The sequence below is a fragment of the Peromyscus leucopus genome, chromosome 23 (genome assembly GCF_004664715.2).
Source record: "Peromyscus leucopus breed LL Stock chromosome 23, UCI_PerLeu_2.1, whole genome shotgun sequence".
NCBI lineage: Eukaryota > Metazoa > Chordata > Mammalia > Rodentia > Cricetidae > Peromyscus > Peromyscus leucopus.
This window is the reverse complement of record NC_051082.1, coordinates 15,994,984-16,016,368: the sequence shown is the minus strand read 5'-3', so window position 1 is coordinate 16,016,368 and position 21,385 is coordinate 15,994,984. Positions and strand designations below refer to the sequence as shown.

The 21,385-nt window shown below is 51.5% G+C and overlaps 1 protein-coding gene across 1 annotated transcript in view; it reads right to left on the bottom strand.

Annotated features, from left to right (window-relative positions):
* Positions 1-21,385, bottom strand: part of Dnah10 (dynein axonemal heavy chain 10) — a 125,415-nt gene that overhangs the window by 54,209 nt on the left and 49,821 nt on the right. Inside the window, exons 28-40 of the mRNA XM_028885772.2 lie at positions 19,432-19,554; positions 17,949-18,182; positions 16,738-16,961; positions 14,887-15,156; positions 14,602-14,785; positions 13,185-13,319; positions 12,069-12,221; positions 10,662-10,850; positions 8,847-8,993; positions 6,744-6,935; positions 5,783-5,901; positions 3,878-4,036; positions 1,628-1,763 (exon numbers count right to left, since the gene is read on the bottom strand). Of these exons, the coding sequence (XP_028741605.1) occupies positions 1,628-1,763; positions 3,878-4,036; positions 5,783-5,901; positions 6,744-6,935; positions 8,847-8,993; positions 10,662-10,850; positions 12,069-12,221; positions 13,185-13,319; positions 14,602-14,785; positions 14,887-15,156; positions 16,738-16,961; positions 17,949-18,182; positions 19,432-19,554 (2,265 nt within the window). The remainder of the gene's footprint in view (positions 1-1,627; positions 1,764-3,877; positions 4,037-5,782; positions 5,902-6,743; positions 6,936-8,846; positions 8,994-10,661; positions 10,851-12,068; positions 12,222-13,184; positions 13,320-14,601; positions 14,786-14,886; positions 15,157-16,737; positions 16,962-17,948; positions 18,183-19,431; positions 19,555-21,385) is intronic.

Below are 21,385 nucleotides of genomic sequence, written 5' to 3'. Positions count from 1 at the left end.
CTCCTGAGTGCTGGGATCAAAGGCATACACCACCACCGCCCGGCTGAACTGTTGAGGTTTTAAACTGAACATGGAGGTCACAATGAGATCGCCCACGCCTGATGTGACATCTCCTCATTAAATAAAAAAGTTGTAGACTCCCTGATAAAACGTAGAAAAGTTAGAAACATGGACGCAAGCTATTCAGATCCCAGAACCTAGAAACAAGTACCGTGGGTTTCTTTTTTAAAGACTTATTATTTTATTTAGTGTGGGTGTGGATGAGCCTGAGTGTGCCTGTGCACAAGGTGTGTGCGGGTCTCCACAGAGGCCAAAAGAGGGCATCAGATCCCTTGAAAATGGAGTTACAGAGAGCTGCAAGCCGTCATGTACAAGCTGGGAAGCAAACAGGGTCCTCTGTAAGGACAGCCAGTGTTCCTAACCACCAAGCCGCCTCTCCAGACCCCTTGTTTTTGTTTTGTTTTGTTTCAGCTTTTTAAGGCAGGGTCTCATGTAGCCCAGGCTAGCCTGTAACTAAGGATAGCCTTGAACTCCTGGTCCTCATGCCTCTGCTTCCTGAGTGTTCGACTGACAGGTGTGTGCCAGCACATCTGGTTTGGAGATGAACTCCGGCGGGCCTCAAGCATGCTAGGTGAGCTCTCTACCAACTGACCTACAGCCCCACCCCCCACCCCAGACATCGCTTTAGGGAGTTTTCTTGTCCGTCTTTCCTGCTTCTTCGTCAACATGGCTGACATCAGGTAGCACAAGGCACTCGAAGCAGAGAGTTAGCGACACTGCCAAGTGACATGGGTCCATCGGCCAACTGGACAACGGCATTGTGCAAACGCAAATGCACGGATGAGCTCTGCAAACCGGAGAGGAAAAACATCACGGTTCATCTGAAGGAAGAACGAGTCCTAGGGCACCGCTACGAAACAAGCCGTTGGTGGGGCAAACAGAAAACGGGGGAGGGGAGGGGAGGGGAGGGGAGTGGTCTCTAGGAAAACCAGGAGGGCTCGATACTTGACGCGATGGAAAGATGTTCTTAATGAAGGAAAAGGCAAATAAATAGCACGAGAGAAAGGGAAAGTGACCACACGCTCCAGACAAAAAAATTGGTTCTAAAAGACAAAGAAAGGGCCGGGTGGCGGTGGTGGCGGTGGCGGCGCACACCTTTAATCCCAGCACTGGGGAGGCAGAGGCAGGCGGATCTCTGTGAGTTCGAGGCCAGCCTGGTCTACAGAGCGAGTTCCAGGAAAGCTGGAGCTCCACATGGTGAGAGCCTGTCTCGAAAAACAGGCATGGAAGTTGTCGACTCCAGCTTAAAGAGGGGATGATGGAAAACGATGGGAAACGAAGGTTGGGGCCGGTGAGATGGCTCAGTGAGCAGAGTACTTGCTGCCAAGCCTGGCAAGCCGGGTTCAATGCCTGGGACCCACACACTGGGCAAAAGAACCAACTCCCACAAGCTGACTTCTAACCCACACACAGACCTGAGTGCGCAAACGTAGTCAAATGTCATGCTGAAAATCGAAACATTGAACTCATTGTAAACATCTGTGTTTTCATGATCATCTACCTTAATAAAGACTTAACAAACTAAAAGCAGGGACCCTGTTCAAGTTTGCTTCTCAGCACGACTTGCCTCAAAGAGCAGGGCACAGTGTGCCTGGAGCCGAATGCGCTCCCCGTTGGCCAAGGTCAACAGCTTGTTGTCGTCCATCACGGAGTTCATGTTTTCCACCCACAAGGCATCCACGTCGCCATCAAACAAAATATACCTGCAGTGACCAAAGAGAGGTAAGCCACAGACCCTAGAACACTCTCAGTGACCCCGCTGTCCCTCCTGCTCCATGTCTTCTCCAGGCTTCCCAGCCAGGACCTTCACAGCACGCTCCCTCTGTCCTGATGTTTGACCGTGTGGTGCATAAACACTGAGCAGCTCACTAGTGTTTGAGGGTCTGAGAATGTCACGCACAATCCAGCTAGCTTTGTTGTTGTTGTTGTTTTAAGACAGGGTTTCTCTGTGTAACTTTGGACCCTGTCCTGGAACTCGCTCTGTAGACCAGGCTGGATTCAAACTCACAGAGATCCATTCTGGGATTAAAGGTGTGAGCCATCAGCACCTGGCTACCAACTAGTATCCTACAATACTTTTTCTGTCTTTTCAAGACAGGGTTTCTCTGTGTAGCTTTGCGCCTTTCCTGGATCTCGCTCTATAGACCAGAGCTGGCCTCGAACTCACAGAGATCTGCCTGCCTCTGCCTCCCGAGTGCTGGGATTAAAGGCTTTTTTCTTTCTTTCTTTCTTTTTCTTTTTTTTTTAATCATCTATTTATTTATTATGTGCTCTGCCTGCGTGTATGCCTGCAGGCCAGAAGAGGGCACCAGATCTTATTGTAAATGGTTGTGAGCCACCATGTGGTTGCTGGGAATTGAATTTTGGACCTCTGGAAGAACAGCCAGTGCTCTTAACCACTGAGCCATCTCTCCAGCCCCAGCAATCACCTTCTTTTTCGTCTCATACTATTTGCCTTTATCTCCATTTGTTCTTGTAAATTACAGCGTCCTACATTCCTGCACTGGAACCATCTGCTAGTCCTGAGTAGTTTCACAGTGACAGAAAGTGTCCACCACCCCAAACAACACTTTTGTCTTAAAGCTGAGGTCAAGAATACATTGTAATTTATCACTATTTTTAAAAAAGAAACTTTTTTCTTCTCTTTTTTTCTTTACTTTTTAAAGATTTTTAACCTTTATTTCATATGGGTGTTTGTCTGCATGAATATCTGCGCCACCTGTGTATGCAGTGCCTAAGGTGGCCAGAAGAGGGCACCAGAATTATAGATGGTTGAGAGCTGCCATGTGGGTGCTGGGAATGGAAACCTGGTCCTCTGGAAGAGCAGGCAGTGACCTTAACCATTAAGCCATCTTTCCAGCCCAATTTATTTATTTTTAGGCCAGGTCTCATGAGGTAGAGACTGGCTGGCTAAAAACTCTCATGCCTCATTATCCCAAATGTTAGGTTTACAGATGTGTGCTGCCATACGCTACACTTAGCCAGGAGAGGGGGAGGCCTCAGCTAAAGATCTCAAGACAACATCGTTCTAGATCATCGGATGGTTCCCAATTCCATACCAATTATCTTCATAAGAAAATAGTACAGGGGGCCAGCAGATTCTCAAACTGTTAGATTCATAGTCTCCTCTCCCTCTCTCTCTCTCTCTCTCTCTCTCTCTCTCTCTCTCTCATTCTCCCTCTCCCCCTCCCCCTTCCCCCCTCTCTTTGATCTGTTACAGATATGATAATCCTTTCCCCTAATACTTCAGCATGTAGCTCCTAAGTGTGTTATCTTCATAACCCCTGGGCTGTTATCAAATTGAGGACGTGCACCATGTGTCCAATTCCATCGTGTGACTTACAGCCCACACTCTATAATTATTTCACCTCTCAACAGGGACTTGCCATCTGTATCCATGGCAGGAAGACTTGACTCAAACAAGTAACAATAGCTGTTCAGTGGGTGTGGGGTTGATGAGAAACGGGGTGTGAGCACCACCATGAGGTGTCTCCCTATAGATGGCCAATCCACTCCAAAGGGGACACGATGCCTTGTCCAGAAGAGACAGCACTGTGAGTAACGGGACATGCAGACACCATACATTTCCAGTGCTGAGACAGATACCGCATCCCTGGGACATTCTGAGATGCACAGTCAGAGTCAAGACAGCAGCCAGAAAACTAAAATTAAGACTCCTCCATAATACAGCTGGTCTGGAATATTCCAGAACATCAAGGTCATGAGTTAAAGAAATTCTAAGAAACTGCTCAGTATTAAAGGGTGCCAAAGAGATCGCTTCTAACCCAGGCTTCTGGCTAACGAGGTAGACACTCACTTCCGTTCCTTCTTGTCGGTCGGCCTGTTGATCTCCCTGAAGATGTTTGAAAGTACCCCATCTGTCCAGTCTCGAGTGGTGGGGTCCAGGATGCCGTAGAGCTCAATGACACTCACAGCTTTGGGGTTCAAGATGTACAGCTTCGTCATTAGCCCAAGCCTAAACCAAAAAGGCAGCTTCAGCTATGACTCAGGCCAACAAAGCACTGGAGGCAGACATAGGAGACCCTCGACAGGAAGTACAGATGGGAATCCACTCTAAAGCTGATCTGTGCTTCTATTTTGTAAGGAGCGTCAGAGGCAGGGTCCTGGCTAGCCTAGAACTTACTAAGTAGACCAGGCTGGCCTCAAACTGATGGTGATCCTGCTGCCTCTGCCTGCTAGATCACAGGCACGCACCACCACACCTGGCTCTGTGTGCGGCACACTTTGTAAGTCACGTGGACCGGACACGCCCCTCTGTGATGGCAGATCCCCACCACACTGCAACTAATCAACGGAAAACCAAACCTAATACAACCCACGGGTCAGAATTTTAAAACAAATGAATAGTAAATAGTACACGTGCAATATTATACACATGTGTGTATGGATTTGTGTCCTGGCTGTGAGAATTGTCTAGCAGTGGACTACAGAATAGAAGAGAATGACCAAGGCTATGAGTTCCAGTCTTCAGCCTGCCGCTGTCCCGGGCCCCTTATATGGGACAGGGAGAAAAAAGAAAGTGGCACCACCCAATGCAAGATATTATTACTTTAGTGTGTGTGTGTGTGTGTGTGTGTGTGTGTGTGTGTGTGTGTGTGATGTATGTACATGCACCGTATGCACATGTATGTGTGGACACAGGCCAGAGGATGACACGAGGTGTTTGTCCTACTCCATCACTCTACCTTATTTCTTTGAGGCAGGGTCTCTCACCGCACCTGGAGCTAGGCTGGTAGCCACAAGCCCCAGTGACCCTCCTGTCTCCATTCCCACGACAGCACTGGGGTTCCATGGACCACAGTCATGCCTGCCTTTTACGTGGGCACTGGGGATTTGAACTCAAGCCCTCGTGAGTGTGCAGCAAGTGCTCTTTAACTATGAGGTGGTCTCCCAGACCCAGTCCTGAGATTTTTCTGTGCAATCTAGAAATGCCAGAGCCACGCAGGTCACATGGCTCTATTTGGAGTTTGCCTGGAATATTGGCATTCATCCAGGTCTGTTGAGAACCCTGCCACTGACAGGGGGAAAAGCCAAAAGTTGGAAAATCCACTCTGCAGGTAAGACTGTCCTACCACAGTGAGTCATTAGGAAATTCTAGGGGCTTTGTTTAATTCTAATAATTTATGTAATTATTATAGTTTATTTCTTTATTGGGAATCAGAGGACAATTTGTGGGAATTGGCTTTCTCCATCCACCATGTGGGTTCTGGGGTTCAAACTCACGTTGTCAGGCTTGGCTGAAAGCATCTTTACAGGCTCTGCGCCATCTCATTGGCCCTTCCACGTCATTTAAGAACTAGTTGGGAACCTAAGCTAAGACTGAGCTCTCATGATTAATAAAAAGTCTCCGTGTCGTTATTTGGGGGCTGGCGGTCTAAAGAAAGACCCATTGCAAGTGCCAGCATTAGTGGCCCTCTGCTTTCTGGTCATCCCAGATATGAGGGGTCTCAGCACTCTGCTCCTGTCCCCTGCCTCCAGGAACGCCACAGTTCCCAGCCACGATGGATTTCAGCCTCTCAAACTCTGAACCAAAATAAATCCTCTGTCCCCATCATCTGCTTTTTGTGGGTATTTATCACATCAATCAGAAAACAACTCGTGACTGGGACAGACACACACAGCCCATGAGATGAAACCTCTCACCAAACACTTCCCAAGAGGCTGCCCTGACACATGCCCCCAGCCCGAGCAGGACACTCACTTTGTCTGGGCCTGACACAGAGCATTGATGACCACAGACTTGCCCCCTCCTGTGGGCCCTACCACCATTGTGGTGTGGCGGGTCAGCATGGTCTCGAACATTTGGACCACTTTATCCACCTGTGGGACAGACACAGGCAGTTGTGTTAAACATATCTTCTGGAAAAAAAATATAACGGTTTAGCAAGAGGTAATTCAGGACTGGTGAGCTGGCTTAGCCAGCAGAGGTACTTGCCATTAGGCGTGACCACCTGAGCACAGGATAGGAGAGAACCAACTCCTGTGTAGCTGAGGCTGGCCCTGAGCAACTGATCTTCCTGTCTCTGCCTCCTGAGCTCTGGAGGTGTGTGCCACTGTGCTAAATACTATTGTATTTCATGACAATGACGACGACGACGACAAGGCCACATGTATCTGCCCGTCAGCTGACAGACACTGTGGTTTCCACATTTGGGCCACTGTGAATATCCGACCGTGGGAGCTCATGAGTGTGTTCCTGAGCAGACATGTTCTCACTGCTCTTGGGCGCCTGCAGTGGGATCACCAGGCTCTAGGATGCCTCTGGGGTAGCTTGCCAAAGAGCTGGCAGACTGCTTGCCAGTGCAGTGTGTTATTTTACATTCCTGACAGGAGTGTGTGTGTGTGTGTGTGTGTGTTTCCAATGGTAGGGGGAGCAATTGTCTTCCTCAACTGAGCTCCATTTTACTTTTTGAGATGGCTTCTCTGAACTTGGGGTTCACTGATGAGGCTAGACTGTCTGGTCAGCAAGTTTCATGCTTTGCCCTACCAGAGCTGGTTTGCCGTGCCGCAGAGCCCAGATTTTTACACCGATTCTAGGCACCTGAACTCAAGTCTGCCTGCTTGTGAGGCAAGCACTCCGCCAATTGCTCCATGAGCCTGGGGCCGGCCCGTGTTACCTAGTGAGTTCCAGGCCCGTGTGAGTTCCAAAGCACCCTGCTCACCTGGACCGGCAGAAGCACGTAGCCATTCTCCTCCAGCACCTGCTCCACTGCATCGTTGAAATCCGGGTAGCGCACACGGGGGCAGTCCAGCCCAGGAAACAGGTCCGAGATGAGGCCCAGGAAGAGGGGGACGTCCTCAAACACAAACTTGGGCAGGTTCATGTCCCGCAGTGCCCGCATCAGGACCACATCCTGGAGGGACCAGAGGATGAGAGATTGCCAGAGAACCCAGCAAGCCCCTGGACACCCTCCTGCCCAGCACCGAGTGGAATGTTCTTATAAAATTTAATGCGTCTAGTCACAAATTTTGTACATCTAACATACATCCGTAATGAGGGCTGGCAGGATGGCTCATCAGATGAAAGGTACCACATCTGATGACCTGTGCTTAATCCCTAGGACCTACACGTTGGAAAGAGACAACTCCCTCCCACAAATTATTCTCTGACTCCACACGCACATGGCGCAGACATGCATGCACACACACACTAAATAAACAAATGTAAAAAACATAATATATGCCGGGCATCATGGGGCATGTCTTTAGTCCCAATATTTGTGAGGCAGAGGCAGGTGGATCTACGTGAGTTCTTTGGTCTACAGAGCAAGCCAGGGCTATACAAAGAAACCATGTCTCAACTCCCAAAACAATATATAACAAAACATATTCTATGTCATAGATTTATACATATTATATGCTATAGATTTATACATTCTATGTTTATATAATTAGATTTATATATTTTAAAGAAAATTGGGGGCTGTAATAGGGATTGAACCTAGGCAAATGCCTACTACTGAGGTGAGGTGCATCCCCAGTTAAAATTTTAAAAAATTTAGAACTCTGGCCAGGCGTGGTAGCGCACACCTTTAATCTCAGCACTCAGGAATAGAGGCAACAGATTTCTGTGAAGTGGGTGTAAGACTGGTCTTTGCAGCAAATTCAAGGTCAGTCACAGCTGCATAATGAGAACCTGTCTTGAAAAATTTTTTTAATTCAGTATGATTTAATATAGATACAAAATATTATAAAGTATAAGCCAGTTTCATAGAATATTTTTATGAAAATGAAATATGAAAGTTTATATAAAATACCAAAGATATCTCTGGAATTTGCATTTCACTTTTTCCAAAGTTTGATAAAAATAAAAATCCATAACGAAACCTATAAAAATGGAATGTAAAGCCGGGTGGTGGTGCCCCATGCCTTTAATCCCAGCACTCAGGAGACAGAAGCAGACAGATCTCTGAGTTCAAGGGCGGTCTGGTCTACAGAGTGAGTTCCAGGACAGCCAAGGCTACAAAGAGAAATCTTGTCTTGAAAAAAAATGGTATATAAAATGTCCATGTTTTATATCAGAACAAAAATTAAATATCCAACATGTACATTATCACTGGTGGACAACTGTGTAAGAATGTCGCCCTCAGAATGCCAGCAATGGCTCTGACCGTGGAGTAAATACCACATCAAAGCAATGTGACTGTTTCTCTCACTTTCACCGCAAAGAGGAAGTAAGTGGGGGGGGGCACAGATCTGACCAGGGCCCATGTGTGCACCTGTGAGATATCTCACTGAATCCCATTAAGATGTATGATCAGTGGGCAGAGCAATGGCTCAGTGGTTAAGAGCACTGACTGTTCTTTCAGAGGACCCAGGTTCAGTTCCCAGCACCCACATGGCAGCTCACAACCGTCTGTAACTCCAGGGCCTCCAAGAGAGCCAGACAGGCACGTGGTACACAGACATACGTGCAGACATAACACCCACACGCATAAGATAAATAAATTTAAATTTAAAAACTATGCCATCAGTACTTGCTAACTGAAGAGGAACTCACATTCCCACTTCAACAGAAGGCTACTCGCGCCCCTCTGCCTCCCAATCACCCTAAGATGATGGACTGACTGTCGCTCCTGAAGTGCCCTGAATATTGGTACTGCCACAGGGGCTGTGAACTTGATCTTAAGGGAACAAGTCTCCGTAGACAGCATCACTGGAGGCCAAAGCAAAGCCAGACAGCCGATGGAGGGACAGCTAAGACCCAAGCTTCTGGATGCCCCGTGTCCGGAACCACACCCTACCACAGGCGCCGAGCGGCCTACCTCCTGCAGGTCTGCGGAGCCTCGCTTCAGCTCGCCGGCCATGACCAGCACAGACTTCAGGGCCCGGAGTCCAAAGTCATAATGATGCTGCTTGGACAGCTGCTCCCGGGCCAGCTTATACAGAACCGTCATCTTCTTGGCCAGAGTCTTTGACAGAAGACGGCGTGGGAACAAAAAATGTAAGAGAGTAAGTGACAGAAAGCCGCAGGGTATCACTGCAAACACAAAGGGACATGCGTGTCCCGGGGATACCGACCTACAGGTCTGCAGAGCTGGTCTTCAGCGTTTAAAAAACACCAGGGTGTGGTTTCTTTCCTAATGATGGCACCATGGGAAACTTATTCAAAGAACACCCATGCTAGCTAGCCAGGAGGGGGTGACACACGGGAGGTGTGTTCAGACAGGAGGATCAGGCAGTTCAGGGTCATCCTCGGCTACATAGAGAGTTTGAGGCTAGCCTGGACTACATGAGACCCTGTCTGGAACACACAAACGTGTTTCCCAAAGTCGGACAGCTGCTGTACAAAGCTGGGATTGTAACTGCTTTCAGTGATGGCAGATCCCAGCAAGCGGTCACAGTCCACTCACACAGATGCTCCCAGCTTACTGTGACCTCAACGTAGCACACGGGTGCTCCCCCACCCAGCCACTGTTCCTTTTGTTGGTTTGTTTGGTACTGAGGGATGAACCCAAGGCCACTGAGCTATGTCCCTAGCCCTTTACTTCATTTTATTTTGAGATTTGAGTTTGGCTTTGAGTTTATAGTCTTCCCACCTCAGTCTCCTAAGAGGCATGGATTAGAGATCAGGATGAGCCACCGTGCCCAGTCTGTTCCACTTTCTGATGACAACTTAGACTCCTGGGCCACATCAGTCAAGCCCCACTGGTCCCCAAGCCTTGCATGGGAATTGGTATGAAAACAGACACAAGACCTCATCCTGAAAACCCAGCGTCCTGGCAGCTTGGGGTGGCATGGAGAGAGTGCAGTGGGAACCTTGAAGAGCATCCAGTGCAGGGCTAGAGAGATGGCTCAGTGGCTAGAAGCACATATTGCTTTTGTAGAGGGCTCAACCCAGCACTCATGTTGGATGGCTCACAGCCAGCCACCTGTTAGCTACAGTTCCAGGGAATCAGATGCCCTCTTCTGGCCTCTGTGGGAACTGCACCCATATGCATATACACACACTCATTATTGCAAAATTTAAAAAAAAAATTTTTTTAAAGAACATGCATTGCAGAAAATGTTGGGGTATGACTTGGTGGTGGAGAACATGCCTCAGTTGCATGAGGTGCTGGGTTCCATCTTCAGCATCACACAAAAAAGAAAAAGTGTGAGAGTGTGTGTGTGTGTGTGTGTGTGTGTGTGTGTGTGTGTTGCATGCAAGCATGCGGGTGAATGTCCCCATGGGTGCACGTGCATACACAGCCAGAGGAAGACTTAGGTGTCTCCCTCTATCATCTGTCGCTGTGTGTCTTGACACGGGATCTCACTGAACCACAAGCTCACTCTTCTGACTAGGCTGGCTGACCAGGGAGCTATTGGATCCACTGGTTTCCTCTTTCCCATGCTGGGGTTACAGGCATGTGCAGCCATGCCCAGCTGTTTATGTGGGTGCTGGGGATTCAAACTCAGGTCCCCATGACTGCTGAGCAAGCCTTATACTTTGAGAGAAGGTCTCTTCCCTGAACCTGGAGGTGATGGGTGAAGCTGGCTGGTCAGCAAGTGCCAGGGATCTGCCAGTTTCCACCTCCCCAGTACGTCAATTGCAGATGTGCACCACCACATCTGGCTTTTATGTGGTTTTGAGGACTCACCTTGGCCCCCAGGAAGCCCTCGGAGAAGAGCATGATCTCACAGATCTGCTGCAGGTCGGGTACAATGACGACCACAGGCCTGAACAGCGCCTTCACAGACTCGGGCAGCTCCGTGCGGCCCGCATAGCCAGGGTTCATGGTGATAAAGATGCCCATCCGAGAGTCGAGGGAGATCTCCTGCCCTTCAAACTGGGTGACGGGAGAGGAAAAGGGGGGTGATATAGCCACCAGTTCACCCAGGGAGAGGAGGCTGGGGGCACAGGGACATCCCCAAGGGGGATGGTGATGTGGGCAATACGGACTCTCTGGATTGGCACAGATCCAAGACATCTCTGGGAAGCCAGGTGTGGTGTCCGGTCAGGTGTGGTGTCCGGTCAGGTGTGGTGTCCGGTCAGGTGTGGTCATGTGTGGTCAGGTATGGTCGGTGTGGTGTCCGGTCAGGTGTGGTGTCCGGTCAGGTGTGGCGTCCAGTCAGGTGTGGTGTCCGGTCAGGTGTGGTGTCCGGTCAGGTGTGGTGTCGGTCAGGTGTAGTATCCACTGGTCAGGTGTGGTGTCCGGTCAGGTGTGGTGTCCGGTCAGGTGTGATGTCGGTCAGGTGTGGTGTCCGGTCAGGTGTGGTGTCCGGTCAGGTGTGGTGTCCGGTCAGGTGTGATGTCCACTGGTCAGGTGTGGTGTCCGGTCAGGTGTGGTGTCCGGTCAGGTGTGGTGTCCGGTCAGGTGTGGTGTCCGGTCAGGTGTGGTGTCCGGTCAGGTGTGGTGTCCGGTTAGGTGAGGTGCCTGGTGAGGTGTGGTCATGTGTGGTCAGGTATGGTCGGGGTGGTGTCCGGTCAGGTGTGGTGTCCGGTCAGGTGTGGTCATGTGTGATATCTGGCCAGGTTTAACGTCTGTCCCGGCACAGTATCTGGTGAGGTGTGGAGTCTGGTGAAATGTCATGTCTAGCCAGCTTTGGTCAGGTTTGGTGTCTGGCCAGGTGTGGTAGGCAATCCTCATTGTCAAGTACAGTGTCTTTGGAATCACTTAGTTATACCTCTGGGTGCTTCCGTGAGAATTAACAGATGGAGGGAGACCTACCCTGAATGTGAGGGGTACCACGGGGTAAGGTGTCTGGATAAAATGAAAGGGGAGGCGAGGAGAGAAAGCTAGGCCACACAGACATGCCCCTCTCTCTGCTTTGGGGCCGCAGTGATGGGAGCTACCCTGCCCTGCTCTCCCCACCACGAGGGACCAAGCCTTCCGAAACTGACAATCCAAAACCACTGCTCCCCTTATACTGTCGAGGGTCCGGTCAGCGGCACAAGCGTAACTAACGCAGCGGGTCTGAAAACGGCCCCCACCCAAGATGCCTTGGGCGTGGCAGCTAGTGTCCATCCTGGGACGGGATGCGGGTGCCTCCCCGGCTCCCCTAACCTGGAACGTGGTCAGCTGGTGGATCAGCGCGTTCCGGATGGTCTGGATCTGAGACGAGATGACAGAGAGCACGGAGGCGTCGATCCGGTTGAACTCATCGAAGCAGCCCCATGCGCCGCACTGGGCAAGGCCAGAGAAGATCTTCCCGACAGCCTAGGGATGCCGTCAGAACCGTCAGGGCCCGTTCCCCCTGGAAATGGGGGGCTAGCCCCTTCTAAATCAAACACCTTGCTGAGCGGCTGGGTGGAGGGCGGGCCAGGCACAGCACTCACAGAATTTTCTGGCAATATTCCGAGGCCCTTGGTAGGCCAGCTCCCACTCGGGGCTGGACAATCAAGACTGTGTGTTTGCGCCCATGGTACTGAACTAGGTAGGCCCTCTGGATAAGCGAGACAGCTGTTCAGCTTGAACTGTATAGGGGGTCCCCAGGCAGTGGGACCGGGACCTGTCCTGATGCATGAGCCGGCTTTTTGGAGCCTGGTACCTATGGTGAGACACTTTGTGCAGCCTTGGTACAGGGAGGAGGGGCCTGGACCTGCCTCAACTGAATGTACCAGGTTCTGCTGACTCCCCATGGGAGACCTTGCCTTGCAGTGGGTGGGAATGGGGGGAGTGGGTTGGGAGGGAAGGCTGGGGGGCGGGAGGAGGGAGGAGAGTGGGATCTGTGGTTGGTATATAAAATGAATAGAAAAATCTTTTAATAAAAATAAATAAATAAATAGATAAATAAATAAATAGACTGTGTATTTGTATAAACTCCAGATGGCCAGCTGCTAAAACGCTGGAAGATCTAGCCACAGTGGGTCCACAGTCCCAAGTGTCCTTACTGAACCAAAGCTGAACAGTGGCGCCCTCTAGAACTGGGTGTACAGGATTGGAGTTAGCCGCTGTCCTCACCCTTCCCTATTGGCCCTCACTCATTCATGCTCTCTCCCTGCTCCCAGCAGCCTTTGAGTTCAGGACTCTTGCCCCATGGCTGAGCCAAAGGTGTCCTGCGACGTCTTCTCAGGTGCCACTCGTCATTTCCGAAGACAGGTGACGCACTTCCCAACCATGTCCACACCAGACGCCCTCTGCGGAGGAATCGGGGAGTGGAAGTGACGGGTGGGGCCTTACTTTGTAATCCATGCCTTCGCCACAGTTGGTGACCACGCAGAGCAGGCCCAGGGCCTTGGCGAGGTCCTTGGTGGTCTCTGTCTTGCCGGTTCCCGCTGGGCCAGCCGGGGCACCTCCCAGATACATGGACAGTGCCTGTGAGCAGCCAAATGCAAAACAGACTTGATGTTCGGGTTCGGAGAAAGGGGACCCCTGCCAGGTTCACCTCGGGGACAGGTGCACGGGCACGGCGACACCCAACTCCACGTGTCAGCCTGGCTGTGCCGGGAGCTTCGGGGTGTGTCTGTGAGAGCATCTCAGAGCCTGGCACTTGATGGTGTGCTAAGTTAGGCGGATGGTCGTCCCAGGGTAGGCAATACCATCGAGCCCCCAACCCCAAGAACTGGATGAGACTGAAGGAAGGGAAAAAACTGTCTCCTCTTGTGCTCTGAGATAGCAGCCTTGAACTCGGACACTCCTCAGGGATTCAGACCCAGATGAGAGTGGGTAGCTCAGGTCCTCAGCCCCATCTCTCCCGCCGGCCAGCAATCGGCTAAGACACTGACTTGCCCCTGTGATCACAGTCAGTCACAAAATGCTTCGGTCTCTCATTGATCCCTTTGGACCCCTCACTCAAGCTATACGTTCATGTTTTGAAACAGGGCTTCACGTAGCCCAGGTTGGCCAAAAACTTGCCATGTAGCTGGGGATGGCTTTGAACTCTTGAACCTCCTGCCTCCACCTCTGAGCACTAGGATCATAAGCATGGCCACGATGCACGGCTTACGTGCCCACTTCTTCTTTTTAGGAAAACAAAGGGCTCCCTGGCTCCCAGTCCAGTGGGGTGCCATGGGCTTCACGCGTCCATTCTCTTGTGTACCCCCCGGGTACAGCCAGGTGATGTAGAGACCAGTGCAGGGGTTGAGCCTGCTCCTGGCACGGTTCTGAGTCTCAGCTGTGAGCCGAGCGAAGGGGCCCATCACAGGTGGGCGCTTCATGCAGACTTTGGTGCAGCCCAGCGGCTGAGCACTTGCTTAGCATGTACGAGACCCTAGGTTCTATTCCTAGTCACGCAAGCAAAAGAATCTGCCCCGTGACGGACAGGTAACGCGCCGGCCCCATCCTGAGGGGAGGCATGGCCTCCTCCCTCGCTCGCTCGCTCGCCTTCTAATACAGCTTAGTCTTATACATCTTACACGTTTCTGCAGTTTTCTATTCTCCTCTGACTCCACCCCGACCACAGAGGGACCACTGTGCAGGGGTCTAAGCTACAGGGTGGAACCGGCATCCCAGGGAAGATGCGCACAGGCTTTTCAACCCCAGGAGTGACAATCAGACTCCAAATGGAAGATGTTTCCTAGAGCTCAGGGCCAAGACTCCATCTGGGTCAACCAAAGAGCTATGTCTGGGGGGTGGGGGGGGGTGGGGGGCATGTCACCTGCGTGAGCGTCAGGTAGATGCGGTCCGTAAGAGGTGTGATGACCAGCCTCCCGTTCAGGCCCATGTACTCGTAGCCGTAGCCGAAGGTCCCCGTGCACTGGCGGATGTTGAGCTCATCGGGCTCGCGGTCCCAGTAAAAGCGCAGCTGGCTTTCCCACTCAAACTCCCGGGCCTCGAGGATGCTGGGTAGGAAGGGGAGGAGAAGGAAGGGGTCAGAGCTGGTCTGACCTTCCACAGAAGGACAGGACAGTAAAGCATCCCAGGATCCCGGGGAGGTCACCACCTGCCCCGGATGAAGGAATCCACGATGTCCCGGGCGTGGACATCGATGATGAGGACGGTGTTGTATTTCTTCCTGTCATTTTTGGTCAGCTCCATGGTGATCCGCGTGACCAGGTCATCAATCTGCCCGTGCATCTTCTTGCCGTAGTTCTTCATGGCCTGCTTGTCCCCTTTCTTGACTTTGTTGAAGACGTCCTCCACTTCCCACGTCCACCACACCTGGCTGGCGGCCAGCACCACCATGCCTTGGTACAGGAGCATCCAGTCCACCCTACAGGGGAAGCTCGCCTGTTAGAGGGTTGGTGGAGACTGGGCCCAGCTAGAGGCTGGACTGGAAGTCGGCTGCACTTTCCAGGAGCTTGTGTGTCTGACCTGGAACAGGAGGTGTGAAGGCCGGGAAAGCACCAGGGCTGGCCCATGAAATCCCAGGACAGTGGTCCCCTCCCTCAACCTCATAGGCTCCTGACTACATAGCAACATGCCCATCATAGGGCCAGGGGCGTGGCTCAGCCTATGTAGAGTCCTGACGGAGAATTCACCACCAAGGGGCTGGAGGTGTAGCTACTTAGTAAGGTACCTGCCTGCTGGGATCCTGTTTGTCTCACAAAGTGACAGAAACTGGCCGGGCAGTGGTGGCATACACCCTTAATTCCAGCACGCAGGAGGCAGAGTCAGGCAGATCTCTGTGAGTTCGAGCCAGCCTGGTCTACAGAGCGAGATCCAGGACAGTCACCAAAACCACACAGAGAAACCCTGTCTCAAAAACACCAAAAAAAAAAAAAAAAAAAAAAAACCCGGGTTGGGGATTTAGCTCAGTAGTAGAATGCTTGCCTAGCAAGCACAAAGCCCTGGGTTCGATACTCAGCTCCAAAAAAAAAAAAAAAAAAAAAAAAAATCCCAAAGTGACAGAAATCTACAAAGGGTCCTAGCAGGGCTGCCCCTGACCGCTAAGGGCCACCTTCACAGTGAGACCTGCTCAGAAGTCCAAAAGGCTAGGGTTAGCACAGCTCCTGGCACGGGCCCCCAGTGTCTGGTGCCCAGGTATGGAGTGGGCACTGAGAGTTTGTATCCAATCACTCATTCCTGCTGGGAATGGAACCCTCAGCCTCATGCATGCAAAACAAACATTCTACCACTGGAGGATTCTAGCAGGCTCACCACTGAGCCACACCCCGCCCTCACGGGGATTCTAGCAGGGCTCTCCCACTGAGCCAACCCAGCCTCACTGGGGGATTCTAGGCAGGTGCTCTCCACTGAGCCACACCCAGCCCCACTGGGGGATTCTAGGCAGGTGCCCTACCACTGAGCCACACTCCAGCCCCTCACTGGGGGATTCTAGGCAGGTGCTCTCCCACTGAGCCACACTCCCAACCCCTCACTGGGGGATTCTAGGCAGGTGCTCTACCACTGATCCACACCCCAGCCCCTCACTGGGGGATTCTAGGCAGGGGCTCTACACTGAGCCACACCCCAGCCCCTCACTGGGGGATTCTAGGCAGGGCTCTACACTGAGCCACACTCCAGTCCCTCACTGGGGATTCTAGGCAGGGGCTCTACACTGAGCCACACCCCAGTCCCTCAGTGGGGGATTCTAGGCAGGGGCTCTACACTGAGCCACACTCCCGGCCCAAGTTGAATTTGTAACAAACTCCCTACCTGGTGCCTTGCTCACCTAGGAAGTACTACCCAGAACCATCCCTTGAAACAGCTTTCGCCAGCGGGGTTGCCATGGTGAGGAAAGCCACACTGCCATGACAACCTGCCTGCCTTTCCCTCCTACATCGCCTCCTGCACCAAGCGAGCCGCAGGACGGAGCCGCTTACCCTCACACACCCTCACACGTCCACATCACCTGCTTCTGTCCTCACAGTATCTGAAGATGGCCTCCTTGGTGATGAGTCTGTTGGTCCTTCTCATTTCGTTCAGCACGGCCGTCATCCAGTCTTCCACGCGGCCCTCGGCCCGGATGATCTTCCGGAAGTTCATGACCTCTCCCTCGGCCGAGATCATGGCGGACACCAGCTTCTCCCCGCTATCCCCGTCGTGGAAGCGTAGCATGGCTATGTTGTCGTACATCTGCAAGATGGCAGGAGACGCGGGTTGGGATGCTCGTAGGACGGCCGCTTTCCTACCAGGGTTGCCCCAGACGGACGTCCGTGCACCGGCGTCGAGTTTATCCGTCGGGACAGACAGACTACTTCGTCAGCGCGGCGCAAACCAAAGATGGGTTTTCAGAGGCATCGAGGAGAGCTAAGTGTAAACATGGGGGCAACTGTGGTCCGGACGTACGGGGCGGAGTGAGGAGCTGAACCTGGGGTGGCACTGAGGACCTAGAGACGTGAGGTGTGGCCAAGTAACTCAGGGTCACTTGTCCTGCTCCCCGAAGCCTGAATGGAAACATCTTTAAAAGGTGAGGCTGGGAACAAGCCGCAGCTGACAGGGGCCACAGTCACTGTCGCACACGCTGGCAGTGGCATCTGCAGCTGTAACGAGGCAAAAGAAAATTCCAGAACCTGAGTCCTTTGCCCCGCCCCCCCCCATGGAATAGCACCGATGCTGTGGATCAGGAAGGGAGGAGGGGGGAGTGGCCAGCTGTAAAGAGGAAAATGGGGGTGGGGGGAGGGCTCCCAAGAGAAGTGGGCGGGGAGGTGGGGAGGGCAATTCCAGCATCCATTCTCTACAGCGGCCTGTTTGGAAATGGGGAATTAGCCGGGCACAGGGGGCAACCGGGAGGCTGAGGCAGGAAGACAGCCAGTACAGGCTAGCCTGGGCTAAATACCTCTGAAAAGAAGAAAGGGGAGGACGAGGAGAGGGAGGGGAAAGGGAGAGGGAAAGAGCCTACCCCTTGAGAAGGGAAACATTTCATAAATAAATAAATAAATAAAAGAATGTTTTAGCTGAACTTGGCTGATGGCCCTGACGCTAAGCCCTGACCCTTGATCATAAGCTCTGACATCAGTCATGTGCCCTGACCTTGACTATTTGCCCTGACCTGCCTCCTGGGCCCTGACTCTCACCACAGGTCCTGACCTGCCCCCTGGGCCCTGGCCCTGAAGCCCTCACCTTGATCATGTGCTCCTGCACACACAGTGGGTCGCTGTTGCCCAAGATGCTGAGCAGCTCGTCGTCGGAGATGAAGAAGAACCTGGGGAAGGCGTTCCTCTTGGAGTCCAGGTAGTCGTTCAGGCTCTTCTGGCACTTCTCCAGACCCTCGCTGATGCCCTGCAGGTCATTGAGGCGGTTCGGGGCCTCACAGCATCGCTTGATCACCGGGTCTTTCAAAGTCTCCCCCATGATCTGGAGAGGGTCAGGAAGATGGCAGAGTGTCACCCAAGGTGGCAGAAATGCCGTCCCCACAGTCCCCAGAAGGCACAGGTCAGGACACAAAAGGCACAGCAGGCCGGCAGGCAGGCAGGCAGGCCGGCCACAGCCTCAGGCAGTGCATCCCGGCAGCAGCGGATTCTTATTTCTGCTCTGTCTCTGGTCTTCCCATTAAGAGGCCGACTGCTCAAGGAGGGATTGTGTGTGTGGTCATGCAGTACCCCACCCCGCTGCAACAGTGCTGCATACAGCAGGTGCTTAACCAATGCCTAAGAAAGGAGTGAAGTGGGGCCTGGTGATGCACGCCTTTAATCCCAGCACTCGGGAGGCAGAGCCAGGCGGATCTCTGTGAGTTCGAGGCCAGCCTGGTCTACAGAGTAAGATCCAGGACAGCCAATGCTACACAGAAAAACCCTGCCTCAGAAAACCAAAGGAAGGAAGGAAGGAAGGAAGGAAGGAAGGAAGGAAGGAAGGAAGGAAGGAAGGAAGGAAGGAAGGAAGGAAGGAAGGAAGGAAGGAAGGGAGACAGCAACTTAATTGTAACCCATTTCATACACACGGGATATTCACTATGATGGTTCTTTCTTGCCAAAAGGAAGGGGTAGGAGGGAGAATAAAAAGAAATTGTCCAAGGAATTTGCCAGAGGAACAGGCAAAAATCTTAGCTGTTTATTGACTGGCAGGCATCGAAGAAGGCTGGCAAGATGGCTCAGCCTGCAAAGGCTTACCACCCAGCCTGAGGAGCTGAGTTCAATCCCCAGGCCCCACATGGTGGAACTGGAGAGAACTGACTCCCACACATTGTCTTCTCACTTCACACATGGCCTGTGGCGTGTGTGGTGTGGGTGGGAGGGGATGTGGGTGAGCATGCACGTGTACAAACACACACACACACACACACACATACACACACACACTAAATTTAATTTTAAAAATGTAAAGAAATATGTCAGTGATGTGAACTGAAAAGAGAAGGTTATTTTGGTAGAAGTGGTCCTGTTGCAGCCTGCCTGTGGATTTACCTATATGTTTATGTAGGATAAAAATTCTAAAGAGACACATGGTCAACTGTTATGTAGATCAATAAGCAGAAAATTTTGCTAAGTAAAACCATAGATAATGACCAAGAGCTTCAGAAACTGCCCTGTGCAGGGACCGGTCCACACAGACGTAACAGCATCTGGTGATCCTGTACACACTGTCCACTCCCACACTGGTCCCTTACCCTCTTAAATATCCTGTCGATGTTGTCGAACTTCTTGGCCTCCTCTGGCAGCTGGGACCGTATGTCCCCACCGATGAAGATGCTCTCCAGGTACATCCACTTCCTCTGAACTAGCATCCAGATCTGAAAATGCACCATGTCACTGTCACAGGGTGACAAGGTACCCCGGAGACACAGGCCAAATCCGTCCCCCCAACCCACAACTCATCCAAGTCAGCTCGGTCAATACAAGGATTGTCGGGCCAAGTGGCACCGTGTGTAGGGACATGGCCGCCACCCCCCCTGCCCCAAGTGCCCAGTCCTCCTGAATATTCACTTTTGCTTTCTAGAGTTTTGGTTAACTGTGGCCAGCAGGAGTCCAAAAATAGTAGTTCAGCAGCTACGCAGAGAAAGCATGTTCACGCAGCCCTGAGACGCTGCTGTCTCAAGTGCTCTACGCGTTAATAGTCACTGTGGCCGGCCTCTAGGCAGACTGGATTTGTAAATAGACTTTGCCACAGGTGTATATGTGTACTGGGAAACAGTCACACAAAGTTCGGTACTGTCTGGGTTCTGGGCATTGTCAGGACCTCTCAGGACAGATCCCTGGAGAGTTGGGAATTACCATGCAGGAATGCAGCATTTTAGAGGACACAGCTCTATTCAAAAGCAAAATAACACTCCCCATCCAGCCTTGGGTGGAGACGATGTGTCCAGTTACGTGCAGAATTTGGAGGCCTGTGACCCACAGTGATCGATGCAGAAGCCCGTGTTCACAAGAAGCTACACGCCACCTACTCAGCCATTCTGCTTCCAGATATGAACCCCAAAGAAGGGACAACAGAGACTCAGACTCAGCGTAATCAGGAACTCTCCTGGTGGCGTTTCTTTAACACCCAGGAGGTAGAAGCAACACAGATAGCCATCAGGTGATGACCGGGTGACCCAAAGGTGGTATCGCCATAAACAGAGTATTATTTAACCACAAAAAGGAGAGAAGTAAGGACAGATGCTACCGTGTGGATGAGCCTTAGGTGTGATTTCACACACATGAAACATATGGAGTAGACTGATTTAGGGAAATAGAAAGCTGATGTGTGGTTACCGGGGACCGGGAAGTGGGAGCTGGGAAATGATCGCTTGGGAGTTTTCTTTTATGGTGTCGAGAAAGTGTTGGGACCAAATGGAGGCAGAGTTTGTACAACACAAATGCTCTAAAGACACACACACACACACACCTGCGTGTGCATGCTGAAATGGTTAGTTTGGTTGGTGAGGTGGCTCAGTTCAGAAACTTCTCACCACTCAAGCACAAAGATATGTGTTGAGCTTCTCTCCCCCGCCCCCACTGCCCAGCTCCTTACCCATGTAAAAGCCAGGCATGGCAGGATGCTTCTGCAACCCCAACACTGAGAAGGTGGAGACAGGAAGATACCTGGAGTTCCCTGGCCAGCCAATCAGAGAGCTCCAGGTTCAATGAGAGACTGTCTCAAAAAGCAAGGTGAAGCCAGGCTCAGGAGCACATGACTTTAGTCCCAGCCCCCAGGAGTCAGAGGCAGGCAGATCTCTGGGTTCTAGGCCAGCCTGGTCTACAGAACAAGTTCTAGAACAGTCAGAGCTATGTCTCTAGATAGATATGTCAGACTTTGTCGATAGATAGATAGATAGATAGATAGATAGATAGATAGATAGATAGATAGATAGATAGACAGAGATGATAGATAGATAGATAGACAGATGATAGATAGATAGATAGATAGATAGATAGATAGATAGATAGATAGATAGATAGATAGATAGACAGAGATGATAGATAAATAGATAGACAGATGATAGATAGATAGATAGATAGATAGATAGATAGATAGATAGATAGATAGACAGAGATGATAGATAGATAGATAGATAGACAGATGATAGATAGATAGATAGATAGATAGATAGATAGACAGATGATAGATAGATAGATAGATAG